Source organism: Rhinatrema bivittatum, chromosome 6 (genome assembly GCF_901001135.1).
Source record: "Rhinatrema bivittatum chromosome 6, aRhiBiv1.1, whole genome shotgun sequence".
NCBI lineage: Eukaryota > Metazoa > Chordata > Amphibia > Gymnophiona > Rhinatrematidae > Rhinatrema > Rhinatrema bivittatum.
The window spans coordinates 149,904,304-149,925,613 of record NC_042620.1 but is presented as its reverse complement, the minus strand read 5'-3'; the positions used below and the strand labels follow the sequence as shown (position 1 = coordinate 149,925,613).

The 21,310-nt window shown below is 50.2% G+C and overlaps 1 protein-coding gene across 6 annotated transcripts in view; it reads right to left on the bottom strand.

The window, feature by feature from the left end:
- The window catches only part of GTF3C3 (general transcription factor IIIC subunit 3), a 123,062-nt gene that overhangs the window by 59,531 nt on the left and 42,221 nt on the right, over positions 1 to 21,310 (bottom strand). For all 6 annotated transcript variants that reach the window (XM_029606061.1, XM_029606067.1, XM_029606064.1 and 3 more), the window contains exons 8-9: positions 20,687 to 20,762; positions 7,981 to 8,084 (exon numbers count right to left, since the gene is read on the bottom strand). In XM_029606061.1, the coding sequence (XP_029461921.1) occupies positions 7,981 to 8,084; positions 20,687 to 20,762 (180 nt within the window). The remainder of the gene's footprint in view (positions 1 to 7,980; positions 8,085 to 20,686; positions 20,763 to 21,310) is intronic.

Genomic DNA, 21,310 nt, shown 5'->3' with positions numbered 1-21,310 from the left:
AGGTGGGCTTCTGTAAAGTTTGGGAAAGGGAACTTATTCAAAAACTCCTTTCCTTCGGCCAAGTCACTACCCTCTAGTTTTGTATAAGCCTTTATAAAACACCTGCAAAGTACTTATTATATCTTGGTTGGCTTGAACCAAGGCCCCATCTTTTTTTACAACTGTAGGTATGAACTGAGATCCAACACTGGTCTTAATTAAATTAGCCAAGAACTTCCTCGTTTTGTTTCTATATTGATAAGAGTTTGTATTTATAAAAAATTACGCTTTTCTTAGCCCTCTGGTGGACCAACGTATTCAGTTCTGATCTCAAGGCCAAGTAACGTTTTCCATTTTCTTTTGTATTAGAGATCACTAACCATTTCTTGGTTCCAATTATTTGTTTTTCCAATCTTAATAGCTGCTTATCAATGTCCCTTTTCCTCTTGATTACAGAAGAGATAAAGTCCCCTCTCAGTATAGCCTTTGCGGCCTGCCAAAACAAGGCTGGATTGTCTAAATGTGTTCCATTATGTCACATGTATGCCCCCATTTTTTTTTTTTAAGATAATCCTGAAACTTAGAATCTGTGGCCAAAAAAATATGGAAATCACCATTGACAAGTCATCATTTCTCTGTCCCCTTTCACCAGCTCGATCCAAATGGGAGTGTTATCTGACAATGTGACATCCCCAATGGAGGCGCTTGTTACTCTAGAAAAAATGGTTCTGGAGACCAGCATATAATCAATTCTAGAATATGTGGAATGTGCTGTGGACAAATGGGTGAAATCTTTCTCCAAAGGATGAAGGAGTCTCCACGCATCAATAATGTGTAGCCCTTCTTCTAAAAACAGGACACTTCTATCTGGTCTAAGTTTATCTCCCCAGATCTGATGGGATTTGTCTCACTCTGGGACTCGAACCAAATTGAAATCTCCTCCTACAATAAGCTGTTCCTCCACATAAGGGCACAAATGCTTATGAGTGCATAGATGTTACAGAAAACCATTAATTTCTGAAATAATTCAGCAATCAAGATCACAAAAGTTTATAAAAATTAAAGATCCCTAGTTCTTTAATTTCCTTCTTGATTAACAGCAGAAGATTCCTGTGAATCAATATAGCTGCTCCTGCTGATTTCGTACTTGCTGAAACAAATTTAACTTCCTACACCCACCGTTTCAGCTTCTGATGTTCAAGATCATTCAAATGAGTCTCCTGTAGGAAGACATCATCAGCCTTTTTCCTATTCAAAGCTGCCAAAATCTTGGATCTCTTGATCGCTGAATGTACACCACACACATTCCAAGATAATATTTTTTTTTATAGAATTGGAAGTCAGCATTGGATCCCATTATTCTCAGAAACACATCCATCCCATTGCTAAATCTATAACCTGTGCCAAGTGAGAGTCTTCCCAGCACAAACTCCCACTCAATACCCCACTCTTACCTCCTTTACCCACTCTCAATAAACAACTCTTTCCTTGTATCATCTGACTAATCAGAAAGCAGAGTTGCTTACCTGTAACAGGTGTTCTCCCAGGCCAGCAGGATGTTAGTCCTCACAGAACACTGTCTAGAACTGTCTAGAACTTTGACTGGCACACTGAGCATGCCCAGCATGTCACCAACCCCGTGGCCACATAGGGTATCCCTTCAGTCTCATTTTATAGCAAAAAAGCACGAACGAAAAATAAAATAAGAAAACGTAAGCGAACCCAACTCCGCGAGGTGATAGGCGGGTTTCGTGAGGACTAACATCCTGCTGTCCTGGGAGAACACCTGTTACAGATAAGCAACTCTGCTTTCTCCCAGGACAAGCAGGATGGTAGTCCTCACAGATGGGTGAATAGCAAGCTGCAGGCTGTCCCTGAAACACCCTGGGCCAACTAGCACCCAATAACGTGCAACAGGCACAACAACAGGGGCGCTGTTGGCAACAATGGGACAGCCTGAACATCATACTGGGCCCCAGGTAAGAAGAGTTGGGTTGTAATACTGGAAACAAATTACGGAGGACAGACTGGCCAAAGACGCTGTCCTGTCGACCATCCTTGTCCAAGCAGTAATGGGCTGCGAAGGTGTGGAGGGAGTTCATGTCGCAGCCCTGCAGAATTTAGTAATAGGGACTGCCCGGAAGTGCACCACTGATGCTGCCGTGGCCCTCACTGAGTGTGCTTTCACTCGTCCCTCGAGTGGAAGGCCTGCTTGCTGGTAGAAGAAAGCAATACAGTCTGCCAATCACTTTGAGAGGGTCTGCTTGCCCACCGCAACTCCCAGTCTATTCGTGTAGAAGGAGACAAAGAGTTGGGTGGACTGGCTGTGGGCTGCGGGGCAGTCCAGATAAAAAGCGAGAGCACGCTTGCAGTCCAAGGTAAGCGGAGCCCGCTCACCTAAGTGTGAGTATGGCCTCGGGAAAAAGGTGGGCAACACAATGGGCTAATTTAGGTGAAAGTCAGTCACAACCTTAGGCAGGAACTTGGGGTGAGTGCGCAGTACCACCCTGTCGTGGAAGAACCCTGTGTAAGGCGTGTAAAGCCACTAGGGCCTGCAGCTCACTGACTCTGCGAGCGGAAGTAACTGCCACGAGGAAGAGAACCTTCCAAGTGAGGTGCTTGAACTCGCAGGAGCACAGGGGCTCAAACGGAGGCCGCATGAGTCACGCCAGCACTATGTTGAGGTCCCAGGCCACAACAGGAGGATGGAATGTAGGCTTCAGTTGAAGTAAGCCTCTCATAAAACGCCCTACCAAGGGCTGCACCGAGTCTGGGTATCGCCCACCCCTCGTGGTAGGCGCTAATGGCACTCAGATGCATCCGGATTGATGTTGTCTGTAGATTAGACTCCAAAAGGCACCAGGGGTAGTCCAAAACCTTGGCGTGGGGCAAGAGAAGGGGTCAAGGCCTTCCTGCATACACCAAGAGGAGAACCTTTTCCACTTTGCCTGATACGATCTCCACGTGGAGGGCTTTCGCAAAGCTACTAATACCCGCAAGACATTATCAGAAAGGTTGAGGGACCGTAGTATCAGCATTTCAACATCCAGGCTGTTAGGGACAGCAACCAGAGGTTCGGATGGCGCAGCCTGCCCTGATCCTGCATGAGGAAGTCGGGCGAGGTGCCCAGGCGAAGGGGCTCCTGAACAGAGAGGTCGCAGAGAATAGGAAACCAGACCTGACGCGGCCAATGCAGGGCTATGAGGATCATGGAGCTTCGGTCCTGTTGTAGCTTCACGAGAGTCTTGCCTATTAGTGGAATTGGAGGGTATGCATATAGGAGGCCCGCACTCCAGGAGTGAGTGAAGTCATCTATGGCCGGTCTCCCTCGGTCCCCGTGCAGGGAGTAGAATTGGTCCACCTTGTGGTTCTGCGAGGATGCAAAGAGATCCACGTCCAGCTGACCCCACCAGCGGAAGATCCTGTCTGCTACTCAGGGACCACTCGTGGGGCTGGAATGTCCGGCTGAGGGAGTCCGCCACTACATTCTCGGTGCTTGCCAGGTAGATGGCTCGTAGGAGCATGGTATGCGACAGGGCCCAGGCCCAGATCTGTGCCACCTCTTGGCAGAGCAGATAGGAGCCTGTGCCCCCATTTGTTTACATACCACATGACTACCTGGTTGTCCGTCTGGCGCAAATGTGCTACCACTACCCTGTACTGAAAGTATCGGTGGCCAACCACAAAGCGCAGATATTTGCGATGAGGTGGAAAAATCACAATATGCGCGTAAGCATCCTGTAGATCCAGAGAGCAGAGCCATTCCCCTCTGTGCAGAAACGGAAGTAGGGTGCCCAAGGACACCATTCTGAACCGTTCCCTGCGAAGGAACCTGTTTAAGGCTCGAAGATCGAGGATGGGGCGGAGGCCGCCTGTCTTTTTTTGGATGAGAAAATATCGGGAGTAGAACCACTGCCCCCGCTGAGAACGAGGGATCGGTTCCACGGCTCTGGACTGTAGCAGGGCAGAGAGTTCTAACTCGAGGTTCTCTGTGTGTTCTACCAGGCTCCATGCTGGGGAGAGTGGGGAGTCTGGAGGAACAGCGAGGAGATTCAGGTGATAACCGTGCGCTATGATGGACAATACTCATCGGTCGGTGGTGATTAGGAACCAATAGTTGATGAAGTGGCAGAGACAACCTCCCACAGGTGGGCCAGATGGTGTGGGCAGAGGAGATTGGTTTCTGCTCTCTGGATGCCAGTCAAAACCCAGCTGCAGGACCAGGCTGGGGAGCTGGCTGAACTCTAGGTGCACTTTGGCGAGGGTGCCCTCTTGGGGAGGACCAAGCTACACGAGCCCGGGAGGCCGGAGGGTAGTATCTCCATTGCTTGTAAAATTGCTTCCTAGTATCCCTACGTGGACCTCTACAGATCGCTGAGGGGCATCAGAGGTGGTAGTGGATAGCTGATGCAGGGTCTCATGGTGGTCCTTGAGTTGGGCCACAGTGTCGCGGTGGTCACAGTGACCCACCGTGTTGGGTCACCATGACCTCCCCTGTACAGGTTTTCTCCTGTACAGTGGAGGCAGCTTAACTTTTCCTGGACCTATGGACGGTCTGAGGCCTTGAGCCAGGCCCAGCGTCTGGCACTAATGCCCGCGGCTGAGACCCTTGACGCTGTTTCAAAAACGTATTAGACTGCCCTCACTTCATTCTTCCCAGCCTCCAATCCTGTCTGGAGGATGGAGCCCAGACCCTCCTGAAACTGCTGTGGCAGGGTCTCCAAGAACTCCTGAACTTGTTTTCAGAGGATCCTGTTATACTGATTCATATACAACTGGTATGCAACTATACGCGCGATCAGCATAGACCCCTGGAAAACCCGTCGCCCAAGGGCATCTAAGGCCCTTTGGTCTTTTCCTGGACGGGCGGAGAAGTGAGGGAGGGTCCTCTTGGCCTTTTTCTGGGCCGATTCCACTACCACTGACTGGTGTGGCAACTGGCTCTTTTGAAAACCCAGGGCCTGTTGAACTAGGTAGGTGGCATCCATCTTCTTGTTGACGGGGGGCACAGTACCTGGATGTTCCCACAGACAGTAAAGGAGGTCCAGAAGAACCTCAGGTACCGGGACCACCATCACCTCTTTAGGAGCGTCCACAAATTATAGGACCTCCAACATTTTGTGGTGGGCATCTTCTGTTGACAGCTGGAAGGGAATGGTTTCCGCCATCTCCTTGACAAAACTGGCAAAGGAGAGATCCTCCGGAAGTGAGCACCATCTCTTTTCCAGGGGGGAAGGCTCTGAAAGAAGGTCCTTGGAGGCCTCCGAGGAATGTTCTGAGGAGGCATCCTCCCATGGGTCCTAGAGGGCTTCTTCCTCACCAGCGAAGCCCTCTGGGTTGAGGAGAGAGGCTAAACCCCAGGATACAGGGCATGGGCACCGGACGGTGGAGCAGCACCGGGACCTGCGAGGGACGCCCAGGCACCGGGAGGCCCGATGGCCCAGGACGGGATCTGGCATCGGTGGCTCCAACCGCGGAGATGGGCGCGGAGCCGCATCTTCCTCCTCCGAGGAGCCCAGAATCAGGATCGAGACTGGAGGCGGCGCCGGTGGCTGGCTGGGCACAGAGGGTCCCGCTGGTACTGGTTGCATCGGCAAGGTACCAAGCAAGACGTCCAGCTTTCCCAGGAGAGGTGCCAGCATGGAGGGCGCTGGTTCTGATGCCGGTATGGGGGCCAGCATCAGTGGCGGCTGAAGGCCCCGAAGGGCATTGAGCACTGCCTGCTGGACCAATCAATCCAGTTCTTCTCGAAACAAGGGTGCGGACAAAACTGACCCTGGAGTAGGAGGCAGGCTGGGCGTCACCGGAGCGTTCACAGGTGTTCGCGGAGGCTCGGTACCAGGCATCGTATCAGTGGGGAATACCCTGGGCTCCCAGGTCCAGAGGAGGATGGGGCTTCCTCTCCCCGGGGCCTCTAGGGAGGGAGTTCGGTCGAGGCTGATGACACTCCCATGTCGGTGGTGGTGTTGATGCTTCCCACGGTGCTCGGCCCGGTCCTTCTCCAGCACCGAGGATGACAATGCGGAAGTCTTTGAATGCGTCAATGCCGGTGAGGGGTGGTCTCCCGCTCCTTGGTCTTCTCGGCGGAGCTTCAATGGGGAAGGCACCTGAGTCGATGGAGCAGATTGTTTGGATCCAAACAAGTGCTCCATCTTCTCCAGGCGGGCGTGCCAACCTTTGGGGGTCATTTGAGCACAGCTTGGACATCAACGGACGTCATGAGAAGGTCCGAGACACAGGACGCAGACATTGTGCGGGTCCATTATGGACATCGTCCACGGACACTCCGGGCACTTCTGAAAAACGGTCGCCATGAGAAAAAGAGGCGGTGTGTGGTCAGTGACTGTCAGTAACTGAGAGGTAAACAGCCTCTCAGTTACTGACGGGAACCGACCGCAAAAACGCAAAAAACGGACTTACCGGACATCAGTGAAGTCGATGCGTGATGAGGGACCCTGAATGGGAAAACATTTTGAAGAAAACTTTAAAGTATTCCGTGTGAGGAAAACTTCTTACAGAGCTCCAGGAACTGTGAGGCAATCGCTGCATGGACAAAAAAAAGAGACTGAAGGGGGACCCCTTGTGGCCACGGGGTTGGTGGAACGCTAGGCATGCTCAGTGTGCCAGTCAAAGTTCTAGAAACTTTGACAAAAGTATTCCGTGATAGGGCTCCATCTGATGATGTCACCCATTTGTGAGGACTACCATCCTGCTTGTCCTGTCAATGTTCTCTCTCCGGAAACCCAAGCAGTGGGCCTGCTCAATCCGCAGTGCTCCACGTGTATCAGAAATATTAGGTTTGCAAAACAGCCACAGCTCTTGATCTCCCAGTGACTCCGGCAGCCCTATAAACCTTAATTATTACAGCAGGACTTGTTCTCCAGGTCCTCCAGCTGTTCCTCTTGTTTATTCAGGGACTCTTTCAGCTCGATCACTTCTGTCTGCATGCAATGTAGGCCATCTTACATGTTTGAGATACGTCGCACAATCTCTGCAACTCGCCGCTCAAAACCTGCCACCTTTGCTGAGACCTCATCCAGCTTGTCCACAATTTTTTTTTAGTTCCAGCTCCAGGGCTTCCACGACTGCAGATTTGAGTTCAGCGATCACTATCATTCAAGATCCCATCTTGCTCACTTCCAGCGCAGCTGTCAGCCATCTTGGGAAACACTGGCTTGACCTTTTCTTTGTCTTTCTCTTTTTTTTACCTAGCCAGGCAGACATACCCAAGACCAAGCACACAGTAAAGTCTTGTAATCTATTTCCTGCAGCTAGAGATGATTTCGGAACGGCCTCGGAGGGAACGGAGGTAGGCTGCGCAGCTCGGCGCGCGCCAGCTACACGAAATCGGTAGCCTTGCGCGCGCCGATCCAGGATTTTAGCAGATACACGCGGCTACGCGCGTATCTACTAAAATCCAGCGTACTTTTGTTGGCGCCTGATGCGCCAACAAAAGTACGCGAAGGTGCGCTTTTTGAAAATCTACCCCACTGTGAGCAAGGACAGGAAAAAGAAAGGGAGAACATCAGGGAAGTGCTAAGTATGAGAGAAAGGCAAATATTTCCAACAAACATTTGAATTTTCCTTGCCCTCCCTAGAAGTAGTGTGGAAAAAGATGAAGGGCATGAGGTCAATAAATAGATCTGAATGCTAAAATACAGCAATCCCTAAACTACTGCAGGGAAAAATATCCATATCGCCTCCAGAAACGCTGTAGCAATTTCTTATGTTTATAAGACATTTCTGCAAATTTCCAGTGCTCTCTGGAGACCAAAGTAGTCTCTATATGACAAGGTACATAAAGCTAAAACATAACAATAGTCATTTTCTGCAAAATTTAGGCAAAGAAGTGAAAATAAATAAAAACTCCCTGCAATTTGCTTCCATTTTTCCTGGCAATGACCCTTTCCTGCAGGAAGCACAGACCTTGAATTGCAGAAATGAAAGAAAAAAGGACTGCCTATTGCTCTTTTACTGGACATCTGTGAACTGAATACTTACACTTAGAGATTCCAGGATGTTAAGGTGGACCAAGCACACCATCAGCTTCACTGTTATGTCTATAGGAACCCCATCTGGCACATGGCAAAGAACCTTCTCTGCAACTGTAAGCAAGCAAATATCCCGGGCTAAATCCAGCAGTTTCAGCAATATTACATACAAAAACTAGTAGGCAAAAAAATAAATAAATACATCACAAGCAGCACAAATTCACATTCCACTGAAGAATGCTACTATGAAAGAATCAAGAGAGTCAGATGCCCACTAACCCCTTTTGGTCTATGGAAAATGGAATAGGTTTTAGGAGTGAAATCTGATTTAAATTATCCAAGCAGACACTTGCTATTTCATTAAATAGATTAAGTAACAGAGGATTTTATGGTTATAGGATTCCCATCTTGAATACTCAGAACCCTTACTGAGTGCAAGCTCAGTAAGGGTTCTGAGCTTGCACATAGAACCAAAAGAAGCAAAAATACATTTTCACTTTTACACCTGCTTAATTAAAAAAATAAAAGGCGGAACAGATGGGAAGGCATTTCAAAAGAAGTTGAAAGCTGCCTTTTGTGCTGAGGCATTTTATTGATGTATGTATTTTTTATGTATCATTATTGTTGAAAATTTTATGGATGTTTAAAGATTTGAAATCTGCCCTGAATACAAGGTAGAAGTGGCAGGCTATAAAATGTGTGAAATAAATAGTAATGTTTTACTCATGGAAATGCCTATGAAAATTGCCCTCAAGAAACAAATCTGAAACCGATCCAAGATGCTGATAAGCGAAGAAACACAAGGTGATCGGTAAAAAGCAGCCTTTATTAGAATAAGCCCGACTCTGGCCGAGTTTCGCTCACGCAGGAGCTGCCTCAGGGGCTATCATTGGTGAATGTCTTCAATTGTGAAAGATTCACAAGCAGTCTAAAAACCAATAATTCAGATTGAGCAACTTGGTGTAGTAATCTTCAATAACTGTTCGTTTTTCGAACCAAGACATGCCAAAGTAGAGTTTGAACAAGTACAGCGTGGCCTCACCGTGGTCATGTAATTGATCACACTGAACTGGTCTAAAAAAACACTGTGAGAGCGTTTCGCACATCGTATTGTCTCAACAATTATTGAAGATTACTACACCAAGTTGCTCAATCTGAATTATTGGTTTTTAGACTGCTTGTGTATCTTTCACAACTGAAGACATTCACCAATGATAGCCCCTGAGGCAGCTCCTGTGTGAGCGAAACTCGGCCAGAGTTGTATATAACACCAATAAAATATTTCAAAAAGAGCAGACATCAAATAATATTCAATAATTAAAACTAATAAGGATTTTAAAAAGCCCCTGCTGTCCCCTTCTGTGGGAGCTCTTGATTTCCAGTCACCCTGATATTGTTGAGGATTAGGATGTTATCCTCTCTCTCTCTCTCACACATACATGTCCATTCTCTCTCACACATACACTGTCACATACATATACATTCATGCTCTTATACCCACCATAACCTCTCACTCTCACTGACACTGACACACTCTCAGGCTCTAAGACACTCTCTCCCCCTCACACACAAACTCTTACTTCCCTGGATTTTCTCATACACACTCATGCTCTCACACTCACTGGCTCCCTCACATACACACAAACACACACACCCAGGCAAGCTCCCAGTTATTCTCACACATACACACTGATCTCCAGGCAGGCTCCCATTCATTTTCACACCACTCCCTCCCCATCCCCCAGGCAGGCACCCATGCATTCACACACATACACCCCCAGGCAGAGTCCCATTCATACACATGCACACACTAAAGGCAGACCCCCCCCCCCCCCCCACCTTCTCTTTTGCCAGAAACCTTGGAAACTCTCTCATTCCTCTGCTGCCACTGTCACTGTTGCCACATGGCTATTGGGGAGGCGCCGATTGATATTGAAGCCCATTCTGCTGCCTCCTCTGTGCAGGCCCCGTGGGCTTCCACTTCCTCCATGCCGATCTCGTACATTGTGAGATCCACATAGAGAAAGTGCTATTCTTGCACATTCCCAAAGATTACATGTGCCAATCACTAAAAAGTAATTTAATTTTTTTTTTACCTTTGCTATCTGATCTTAGTTTTCTAATTGGTTGGTCACAGGCTTTTTTTTTCCACCTTCCCTTTCTTATTTTTGCCAATTCTTTTTATATTGTCTTTTTTTCTGTTTCTTTTCTCTCTATCTTCTTCCCTCAAACACACAGTCAGGTTCTCATTCTCACATGCATTTCTCTCACTCACACACACACACAGGCTCTCACTGTCACATGCTCTCTCTCATACAATCATTCATACCCACAGTCTCTCACTTGCACATGCTGTCTTTCACACACACAGGCGCTCTCTCTCACTCCCACATGCTGTCTTGCTCAAGCACAGGCTCTCACTGTCACATGCTCTCTCTCATACAATCATTCATACACACAGTCTCTCACTGGCACATGCTGTCTGAGTCTTACTCACACACCCAGGCTCTCTCTCACTCCCACATGCTGTCTTGCTCAAGCACAAGCTCTCACTGTCACATGCTGTCTCTCTCACACACACAGAGGCTCTCACATGCTGTCTCTGCATTCAGGTCCTCACTCTCACACACAATCTCTCAACTCATCTCATACACGCACACACACACACTCTACAGACCCTCAGCCTCGCTCTCACCTCTTGGCCTCCTCTTTGCGGGTCGCCGCAGGATGGGCTCTGCAGCGGCCCTGAACTTCTCTGGCCGCGGCAGCCCTGCTACCAGGCCTCTTCTTCTTCTCGGCCCATAAGCGCTACTCCTCTTCTGCACGCGCTGATGCTCCTCCTCCTTCCTGCCCACGCGGCTCCGGCAACGTTTACTTCCGGGGCCGCACAGGCAGGAAGGAGGAGGAGCATCAGCGCATTTAAACGCGATCTTTTTCTTCGGGCCGTGGTGACGTGAGCCTCACCACTGCCCTGCCGATCTGCCTGTCACAGCGCCGCATGAGCCTCCCTGCACCCGGGGGCATTGGCTCCCCTCGGGATACCACTGCTCACGGCGCCCCAGGCCCAGGCCTAGTGCTTCCACCGGCCCTGCCCGCAGGTTTCTCTTCGGGCCACAGCGCCAGGAGACCCTCTTCTTGTCGTTGGCCGGGAAGTTTAAACAAAAAAAAATCACGTGATGGGAGCGACCGGCCCACTGGGGGAAGCCCCATCCCCCGATAGGCCAATCCGCCCCTGGTTATGGTCCCCTGCCAGCAGATGAAGACGGAATCAGGTTTCAAAACTGACATCACCCTAGATACACTCCTGCAGTGATCTCAGCCCTTCAGTATTCTCTTCAAAAGCCACTGTGGACATACTATTGAAAAAACTTGTTTTAAAATATGATTAAAAACAGATAACCCTAACAGTACTCAACCATTCATAACTCTGAACCTCAGTAAGAATATAGATGCCCTGATCTAGGGATTGGATGACGGCTTACCCATAATCTCTTGGAATCGATATCCACTCCCCATGAGCAAATCCTTGGCACTGTCTTTGAGCAACCATGGACGGGATGCTGAGTCCATCTGTCTACACTAAGGGAAATGAAATTATCAGGTAAGTAATTTCTCCATTTCCTAGTGTGTAGCCAGATGGACTCAGGACCAATGGGATGTACAAAAGCTACTCCTGATTGGGGTGGGAGGTTAACATCGCCCTTGCAAAGGCTGAATCCTCTCGGGCTTGTGCAAGGAGGACCACGTCGCCGCTCAATAGATATCATCAGGAGACAGCAGTCTAGCTTCCGCCCATGAGACTGCCTGAGCTCTAGTGGAATGAGCTCTCATCTGAGAAGGTAATGGCTTTCCAGCCTCCACATAGGCTCCCGTGATCACCTCCTTAATCCAGTGAGCTATGGTAGCTCGTGAAGCTGGTTCGCCCTGCTTCCTTCCATCATGAAGAACAAACAGGTTGTCTATCTTTCGGACCGGTTCTGAAACTTCCAGATACCGCACCAAAAGTCTACTGACATTCAAATGACAGTGGAGGAGGTATTCTTCCGCATCCTTATGCTTATCTAGGGATGGCAACAAAATGGACCGATTCAAATGGAACTCAGAGAGTAGCTTGGGCAAAAAGGATGAAATGATACAAAGCTGTAACGCACCTGGAGTCAATCCAGAAGAGCGGTTCCCGACACAACAGTGCTTCTGGCTCAGAGATGCGACGTGCTGAGCATCTAGCCACCAGGAATGGTTTTCAAGGTTAATAAACGCACAGAAAGGACTGTGCAGGACCCGAAAGGAAGGCCCTGCCAAAAATTCTAATACGAGATTAAGATTCCACAAGGGAACCAGCCACTGTAGAGGTTCTTCACCCCTTTCAGAAAAACGGGCCACATCCGGATGAGCAGACCGGCGGGTTCCATTCAACTCGTCCCTGAAATAGGAAAGAGCCGCTACCTGGACCTTCAAGGAGTTAAGGGTCAAACATTTATTCAAACCATCTGCAAAAATTCCAGAATTAGTGGGATTTTGGCCGTCCAAGGGGGGACACTGCGTTCCTCGCACTAAGCCTCAAATACTCTCCAGACCCGCACATACGCTAGGGACGTAGAGAACTTCTGAGTGTGGAGTAAGGTGGCAATCACTGCCGCAGAATATCCTCACTTTATCAGGCGAGCCATCTAAAGGGACAGACCGTAAGATAGAATCAAGTTGGCTCCTCATGAAGGACCCTGTGCGGTGGGAGGCACAGGGGGTCTCCACCAGGAGTCCTCCGCATGTCCGCATACCATGGTCGCCTGGGCCAATCTGGAGCTACTAGTAGGAATAGTATCCTGTGGTGCTCGATTCTGCGAATGATCCTGCCCAGGAGGGGCCACAGAGGGAAGGCGTATAGCAACTCTTCTTCTGGCCAGGTCCGAGCGAGAGCTTCGATTCCCAGGAACCACTGATCTCTTCTGTGACTGAAGAATCGAGGAACCTTCACATTGTGAGATGCGGCCAGCAGGTTGATGGATGGGAGACCCCAGCGATCTACTATCAGCTGAAAGGTTTTGGCCGACAATGCCCACTCTCCGGGATCCAGACTCTCTTTGCTTAGAAAGTCTGCTCTAACATTGTCTTTTCCTGTGATGTGGGAGGCTGAGATCATCTGTAGATGTATTTCTGCCCATTCCTTAAGAAAATCTATCTCCTGTTTCACTTGCTGACTCTTGGTTTCACCCTGGCGGTTGATGTAGACTCCCATCATTGAATTGTCCGATATTACATGGACCGCTTGACCCTGGAGTCTGTGACTGAATTGCAGACACGCCAATCTGATTGCCCAGGCTTCCAGGTGGTTGATGTTCCAGAGGACCTCTTCCTCGGTTCAATGTCCCTGGGCTTCAGTTCCTGACAGTGAGCTCCCCAGCCCTGGAAGCTTGCATGTGTTGTGAGGACCAGCCAGTTCAGAGAGGACACAGGTACACTCCTGCTAAGATGAGCTTCCTGCAGCCACCATTGGAGCCAAGAGCATACTCTCATTGGTAAGAGGAGGAGAATCGAATAGTCTTGAGACTGCGGATTCCAACGTGACAGTAGAAAGCACTAATGTGGTTGCATTGTGCCCTCGCCCATGGCACTACCTCCAAGGTTGCTGCCATCAAACTGAAACTTGGAGATAGCTCCACACCGCCAGGTGTATTATACTCATAAACTAATGCACTTGGGACATCAACTTCCTTATCTGCATGTTCGGAAGGAAGATTTTGCCCTGCTTGGTGTCAAACCGGACTCCCAGATATTCCAAGAAATGGGAGTCCGGTTTGACTCCCAGTCCTTGGAATATCTGGGAGTCCAGTTTGACACCAAGGTCGTAAACCTGGACAAAAGCTTGAGACTGCTTTTGTCCAGGTTTACGACCCAACAGAGTTCCTGAAACAAGGAGGTCACCCTGTTGGTCACCCGGAGACTCTCTTCCACAGACTTGGCCCGGATCAACCAGTCATCCAAGTATGGGTGCGCACCAGGATTCCTTCTTTCCTCAGTGCCGCTGCTACAACCTCCATAAGCTTGGAAAATGTTCTGGGGGCGGTCACCAGGCCAAAGGGCAGCGCCTGGAACTTATAATGGCGGCCCAGGATCGAAAAGTGTAGGAAACACTGATGTTCTTGCCGGATTGGAGGTAGGCCTCGGAAAGGTCCAAGGAGGTTAAGAACTCTCCCAGTTGTACGGCCATTATCACGGAGCGCAGAGTTTCCATGCGGAAATAAATTACCTATATGTGTCGGTTGACACTCTTGAGGTCCAGGATGGGGAAATAGATGGAATAACGCACCGTATGTTCCTGGGGCGCAGGTACTGGGATTATAGCCCTCATCCTGAGGAGCCTTAAAAGAGTAGTCTCCACTGTCTGCTTCTTGTGCTGGGAGTGGCAAGGAGACATCACAAATATGTCCCGAGGAGTGCTGTGAAATTCCAGCGCATATCCTTCTCGTATGACCTCCAGTACCCATTTGTCTGAAGTGATCTTGATGCATCTCTGGTAGAAGAGGGACAGTCGACCCCCTATCTCCTCATTCCAAGGGTGGGTCAGCAAATTTTCATTGGGGGTTTCAGGACGAACCCAAGCCTGCCCCTCTCTTGGGCTGTCGACTATGAAAGGACTGAGACCTCCCCCAAAGGGCCGAGACCTCTGAAAAGGAAAATTAGTTCTTACCTGATAATTTTCGTTCCTGTAGTACCAAGGATCAGTCCAGACTGCTGGGTTATGCCTCCCTTCCAGCAGATGGAGTCAGAGAGAAAACTGAAAAGCACTTTCCATATAACCCGGGGTGCTCCCTGCGATCCTTCAGTATTATCGATATCAAAGCAGAATGAACTTATTAATGATAAAGAGGAGCGTATAATAGAACAATCGCTAAAACGCTTTTGCAACCAGTGACTAGACCAAGTTAAACAAGTAAACTATTGCCCAACACAACTCAGGTGTCAACAATCTGTGGAAAAACCAGAACAGGGAAACTACTGAGTGGACTCTCCTATGTACTGGCGGGCGTCTGGACTGATCCTTGGTACTACAGGAACGAAAATTATCAGGTAAGAACTAATTTTCCTTTCCCTGTACGTACCAGGATCAGTCCAGACTGCTGGGATGTACCCAAGCCGCCTTAAATAGGGTGGGTCCTGGAGAGTCCTGCACAAAGAACACTACCGCCAAAGGAATCCACCGCAGGATCCCTGACATCCAGTCGGTAATGCCTAGCAAAAGTGTGCAAGGACTTCCACGTAGCCGCTCGACAAATCTCTTGCGGAGATACACAATGACTTTCCGCCCATGACGCGGCTTGAGCCCGCAAAGAATGTGCCTTAAGACCTTCCGGCACTGTGCACCCGCAACCGATGTAGGCAGAAGCAATGGCGTCCTTCAACCATCTCGCAATAGTAGTCTTCAAGGCCTGAGAACCTCTCCTAGGCCCGTTGCACAACACAAAGAGATGATCTGAGCAACGAAAAGGATTAGTGACCTCCAAGTAGCGCAACAGAACCCTACGGACATCCAATCGCCGTAGCTCCTTATCCACATCGGAAAAAGCTGGTAACTCGACGGATTGGTTGACATGAAACGCAGACACCACCTTAGGCAAAAAGGAAGGAACGGTGCGAATAGAGACGCCCGAATCCGAAATCCGCAGAAAGGGCTCCCGACAGGAAAGGGCTTGTAGTTCCGAAATCCGATGGGCTGAACAAATTGCCATGAGAAACAGCGTCTTGAGCGTCAAATCCTTAAGGGTCGCCCGCTTCAACGGCTGAAAGGGGGAGCCACAAAGAGCCCGCAGGACCAAGATCAAGCTCCAAGACGGACAGGCCGCCTGCACGGGAGGCCTCAAATGCTTGGCCCCCTTTAAGAACCTCACCACATCCGGATGAGGTGCAACAGCAATCCCCTCAATTTTCCCCCAGAGACTGGCCAGGGCCGAGACCTGAACCCGGAGCGTACTGTAGGACAACCCCTTTTGCAAACCGGCCTGCAAAAAGGACAAGAGGTGAATGATAGAGGTCCGGCGAGGGGACAAGTTGCATTCCTGGCACCAGGACTCAAAGACCTTCCAGACTCGAACATAGGCCAGTGAGGTGGAGGTCTTTCTAGCCCTCAACAGGGTAGACACCACTGCATGCGAATAACCTTTTCGCCTTAACCTCCTCCTCTCATAAGCCATGCCACTAGACAAAAGCAATCTGCCTGCTCCAAAAATACTGGACCCTGACGTAGGAGGTAGGGTAGATGACCGAAGCGCAATGGACCGTCCACCGCTAGGTTGATTAGGTCGGCGAACCACGGCCTCCGCGTCCACTTGGGTGCCTCCAGAATCACTGGACCCCGGTGGTCTTCTATGCGACGGAGCACTTTTCCTATCAGGGGCCACGGAGGAAACACATACAGGAGAACGTCCGGAGGCCAGGGGAGGACCAGGGCATCCACTCCTTCGGACCCGTAGTCTCGCCGACGACTGAAGAAGCGAGCCGCTTTGGCATTCCGATGAGTCGCCATCAAGTCGAGGTGGGGGGGCCCCCACGACGCAATATCATGCCCATCGCTTCGTCCGACAGTTCCCATTCTCCGGGATCCAAAATCTGTCGGCTGAGAAAGTCTGCTTGAACATTGTCTTCGCCGGCGATATGAGATGCCGCAATCCTGTCGACATGGCGTTCCGCCCATCTCATCAAGCGGTCGGCCTCGTCTGCCACGGGATGACTCCTGGTGCCCCCTTGCCGGTTTATATAGGCCACCGTGGTGGCATTGTCGGACAGAACTCGTACTGCCTGGCCGTGCAACATTAGTAAGAAGTGTTGGAGGGCTAGGCGGACCGCTCTGGTCTCCAACCTGTTGATGGACCACTGTGCCTGGGCCGGCGTCCAAACCCCTTGTGCCGACCTCGACTGGCACACTGCCCCCCAACCGGACAGGCTGGCATCAGTCGTGACCACCATCCATGGAGGACTCTCGAGACAGATTCCCTTCAACAGGTGGTTCGGATTCAGCCACCATTCGAGGCTGGATCTGGCCGGCTCGAGGAGTGGTAGGGGAATCTGGTACTCCTCCGACCTGGGATCCCAACGCGAGAGTAGTGCCCTTTGCAAGGGTCGTAAATGAGCGAGGGCCCAGGGAACCAGCTCCAGGGTAGACGCCATATATCCAAGCACCTGCAAGTAGTCCCACACCACCGGGGAGGAAAGGGAAAGCAAGCGGCGGACTCGCAACATCAACCGGTCCATGCGCTCGATGGGTAGGGAGACCCTTCCCGTCCGCGTGTTGAAGCGAGCCCCAAGGAACTCCAGATCCTGCGTCGGGACGAGCTGGCTCTTGGCAAAGTTGACAACCCAGCCCAGAGACTGGTCGAGCTATCACCGAACTGACCGCCGTCCGGCAAAGCTGCTCCGATTTTGCCCGAATAAGCCAGTTGTCCAGGTAGGGGTGCACCAAGATGCCTTCCCGACTCAAGCTTGCCGCTACCACCACCAACACCTTGGTGAACACTCGAGGCGCCATTGCCAGCCCAAACGGTAGGGCGCGAAACTGAAAATGTTGTCCCGAGATCATGAATCTGAGAAACCGCTGATACCAATTCTGTATTCCTATGTGAAGATACGCTTCTGTCAGATCCAAAGAAGCCAAAAATTCGCCCTTGTGGACCGCAGCAATGACAGACTGCAACGTCTCCAACCGAAAACGAGGGACCCTTAACGCCCTGTTGACCTGTTTGAGATCCAGGATCGGGCGGAAGGAGCCATCCTTCTTGGGAACCACGAAGTATATTGAGTAGCGCCCGGTTCGGCGCTCGGCCGGAGGGACAGACACAATGGCTCCCAAGGCCCGTAACCGGTCCAAGGTCTGAAGTACCACCCGACGCTTGTGCATCGGCCCGCAAGGGGATATTAGGAAAAAATCTCGGAGGGGACAAGCAAAATCCAACGCGTAACCGCGACCTATAATATCTAGAACCCACTGGTCGAAAGTAATCTTGACCCATTCCTCGTAGAAGTGAGATAGCTGACCCCCGATGAATGGGACAGAGGAATGGGTCAGCGTCCCTTCATTGTGTAGTCTTACTGGTGCTGACAAAGGCGTGGGTTCCGGCCCGCGGAGGCAGTCTGCCCCGAAAGGAAGACGACCAAGACTGAGCCCTGGACGCCGACTGCCTGGGGGTAGAGCCCGACGCCCCCCTAGCGGAGCGAAAGTGACGCTGACCACGAAACCGGCCACAAAAAGTACTGGTGGAACGAGCCCCTCGAGGCTTGTCCTCAGGAAGTTTGTACACCTTATTGTCCCCCAAGGCTCTAATAAGCTGTTCTAGCTTGTCGCCAAACAGCAACTTACCTCGAAAGGGAAAGGACCCGAGCTGAGCTTTAGAAGAGGAGTCGGCGGACCAGTGTCGGAGCCACAGCAGCTGGCGAGCCGAGACCGCAGAGGACATAGTGCGAGCCGAGGTCTGTAGGAGATCATAAAGGGCGTCTGCCGTATAGGCGACAGCCGATTCCATACACGCCGCCTGTTCAGCCTCCCCGGCAGGTAGAGCCTGTGATGTCAACATTTGCTGAACCCAGCGGAGCAAGGCACGTTGCATCAGGCTACTGCAGACCGCCGCTCGGCCACCTCAAATATACGCTTGAGCAACGCTTCCAGCTTCCTATCCTGCAAGTCCTTGAGGGCAGTGCCCCCCGCACCGGGATGGTGGTGTGCTTGGCGATGGCTGTAACAGCGGAATCCACCCTGGGGACCTTCAGGAGTTCCAGTGTCTCCTTAGGGAGGGGGTACAGCCTCTCCATTGCTCTGGTTACCCTTAACGAGGCTTCCGGGGCTTCCCACTCCTTGGAAACGATCTGCGAGAATTTCGGATGGAACGGAAAGGTCTGCGGGGGATCACGCAGACCTGCCAACGCCGCATCCCCCGTGGACACCTCCGACGAACTCGGAGACACCGGGAGCTCCAGCTCCTGCAGCACATGCAAAAGTAAAGGATTCAGCTCCTCCCTGTGGAATATCCGTAGGACCTGCGGATCATCGCCCTCCACTTGGGAGGCGGAATCACCCTTATCATCCAGGGCAAAGGGATCTGGGATACCCGGATCCACCGGGTCCGCTAGATCAGGATCCCCGGGCTCCCCCGGGTCCGCGGGATCAGACACCCTGTGCTGAGACTGGCTCCCCGAGGGCCTCGGGGCTTTGACCGGAGCAGGAACACTGTCATCCCAGTCAGATTCCGCCTCTAAATAAGCCTGATGCATTAACAAAATAAACTTAGAAGAAAAGGGTGTCCGTCGCTTTAAGGGCCCCCCCGAAGGCCCAGGCGCCGGGAGGGCAGGCCCTACCGGTGAACCGCGGGGTCTGTGAGGCGGGGAAAGCGGAGGAGGAAGATCCTCCCCCTCATCCGAAACTCCTTCTTCCCCGCTGGAGGCAGTCAAAATGGCCGCCGCTCCCGCGCTAATTGGGAGCGAGCTAGGTCCCTGCCCTCCTGCCACGCGGTCCCCACGCGGCTGCCGGCGGCGCAAAAAAGGTCAATCAACTCCTAGATGGCTTCCAGTACTGAAAAGCAGCAAGAGGCTTTCCGTAGGGAAATCAGAATGGGGTTCTTCTTTGGTTCCATCAGACAGTCCGCCCCAGGAACTCCCAGCATCTTCAGGGTCTAGGAAACCAGGGCTGGCAATTTGTCTCTATGGAAAAACCGCAACATTGCCAGATATGGTTCTAAACCTGGGCTCAGCGCTTACTGGCTGAGAACAGAGACAGTCTCCGGCTGCGGGGGGGAGAGGGCTTTAGCCTTCACCGCTGCGCTCGGCTTCCTGCACCACTGCCTTTCAGTTGCTTAAGCAGCAAAGTTCACACCGGGAACCAGCTACCAGACCAAGGCACACCCTCGGAGGCATCTCGGAAATCGCCTCAGGAATTCTCAACGGGAGGAGGAACCTTTAGGTATCACACCAGGAGAGCAGGATTCCATTTTTTTCCAATTTAAATGTAGAATTTCTCCTTCCAAAAATTACTGTAATCCCCATAGGGAGAGGTACATCTACCATCTGTTGGAGACAGAGAAATACTGAAGGGCTGAGGTCACTGCAGGGGTGTATCTAGGGTGACTTCAGTTTTGAAATCTAACTCCATCTCCATCTGCTGGCAGGGGAACATAACCTATTGGTCCTGAGTCCATCTGGCAACACACTAGGAAAATACATTTTATGCAAACTAATAAACTTCACTCATACGGTATGAGGGACTATTAGTATCTAAAATCAGAAGGGACAGCACACGCTAGTTTTCTACAAGAGCTAAATTACTTTTAGTCCTCTTGATTAATTATCTCCAATTTGAAGCTTCAGCTACAATTACTGTAGGAGTCCTAGACTAACAAGGGGTTTTCAAGAGCTCATTTAATATGTGAAGTACTGTGATGTGCTTTTGATCTGAAACATTCAGACCTTTAAGCACTAGAGGGAAGCTTCTAACATGAATCATTAGGCTTGCACTGCATTCTGGGCAATACAGCAAAACATACAACATAAAATAAAACAGAACGCATATGTCTCAATGGTGCTTGAATGAAGAGCTTTAAAATACATAATCAAACCCAAAATCAGCAGCTTCAGACAGAGCCACTGGACTTTTGACCTAGCCCATCTAGCCCTAAAGCAACAGCACTAGAAGCTCAACCCATACAGGTACAGTGGTCCAAAGTGGATAATCTAGCTACCTTTAGCCTGGTCTGATGTGCTTGGCTCTGATTCTACTGTCTTTTCAAGTGCAACTCCAGAAAATTGTGTAATGATCTAACAAAACAAAACAAAAATAAGCATTTTAATTTTATTTGATCCAGCAGAACATTATTAAGACAAGCAGCAGTGGGCATATAGCTGTCACTTAAAGTCTGACAAACCAGAGAAAAACTTCTGCATCATCCCAATTATCGGTTCTGCAGCAGCTTCAATACGTGCATGACTTAACATTGTATATTTACAGCTATTTCTGTACACAGCAAATCCCAAAAACTTCCTTCCATGTTTTATTCTGGCTTTGAAAAGAGAGTCTATATTTTAAGGTCATGCATAGCAGAGCCTGAAAAACAAGATTTGGGGACATCTACAGCTCCCAAAAGTCACAGACTGGAATCTCAGGTGCTGTCAATTCAATAAAATGGGGCAACAGAATAGAGGAGAAGAAATACCCTTGAATGATATCTGGGTCGGGGCTTAATGATGAAAGAAAAAATGGCTGACTTGTAAATAGCTGGATTTATGTTGATGTTTTGTAATAATGTTGTTGGTTTAACAAACATTTCACCTACAAAAAAAATAAGAAAGGTACATGGGTCCCCGTA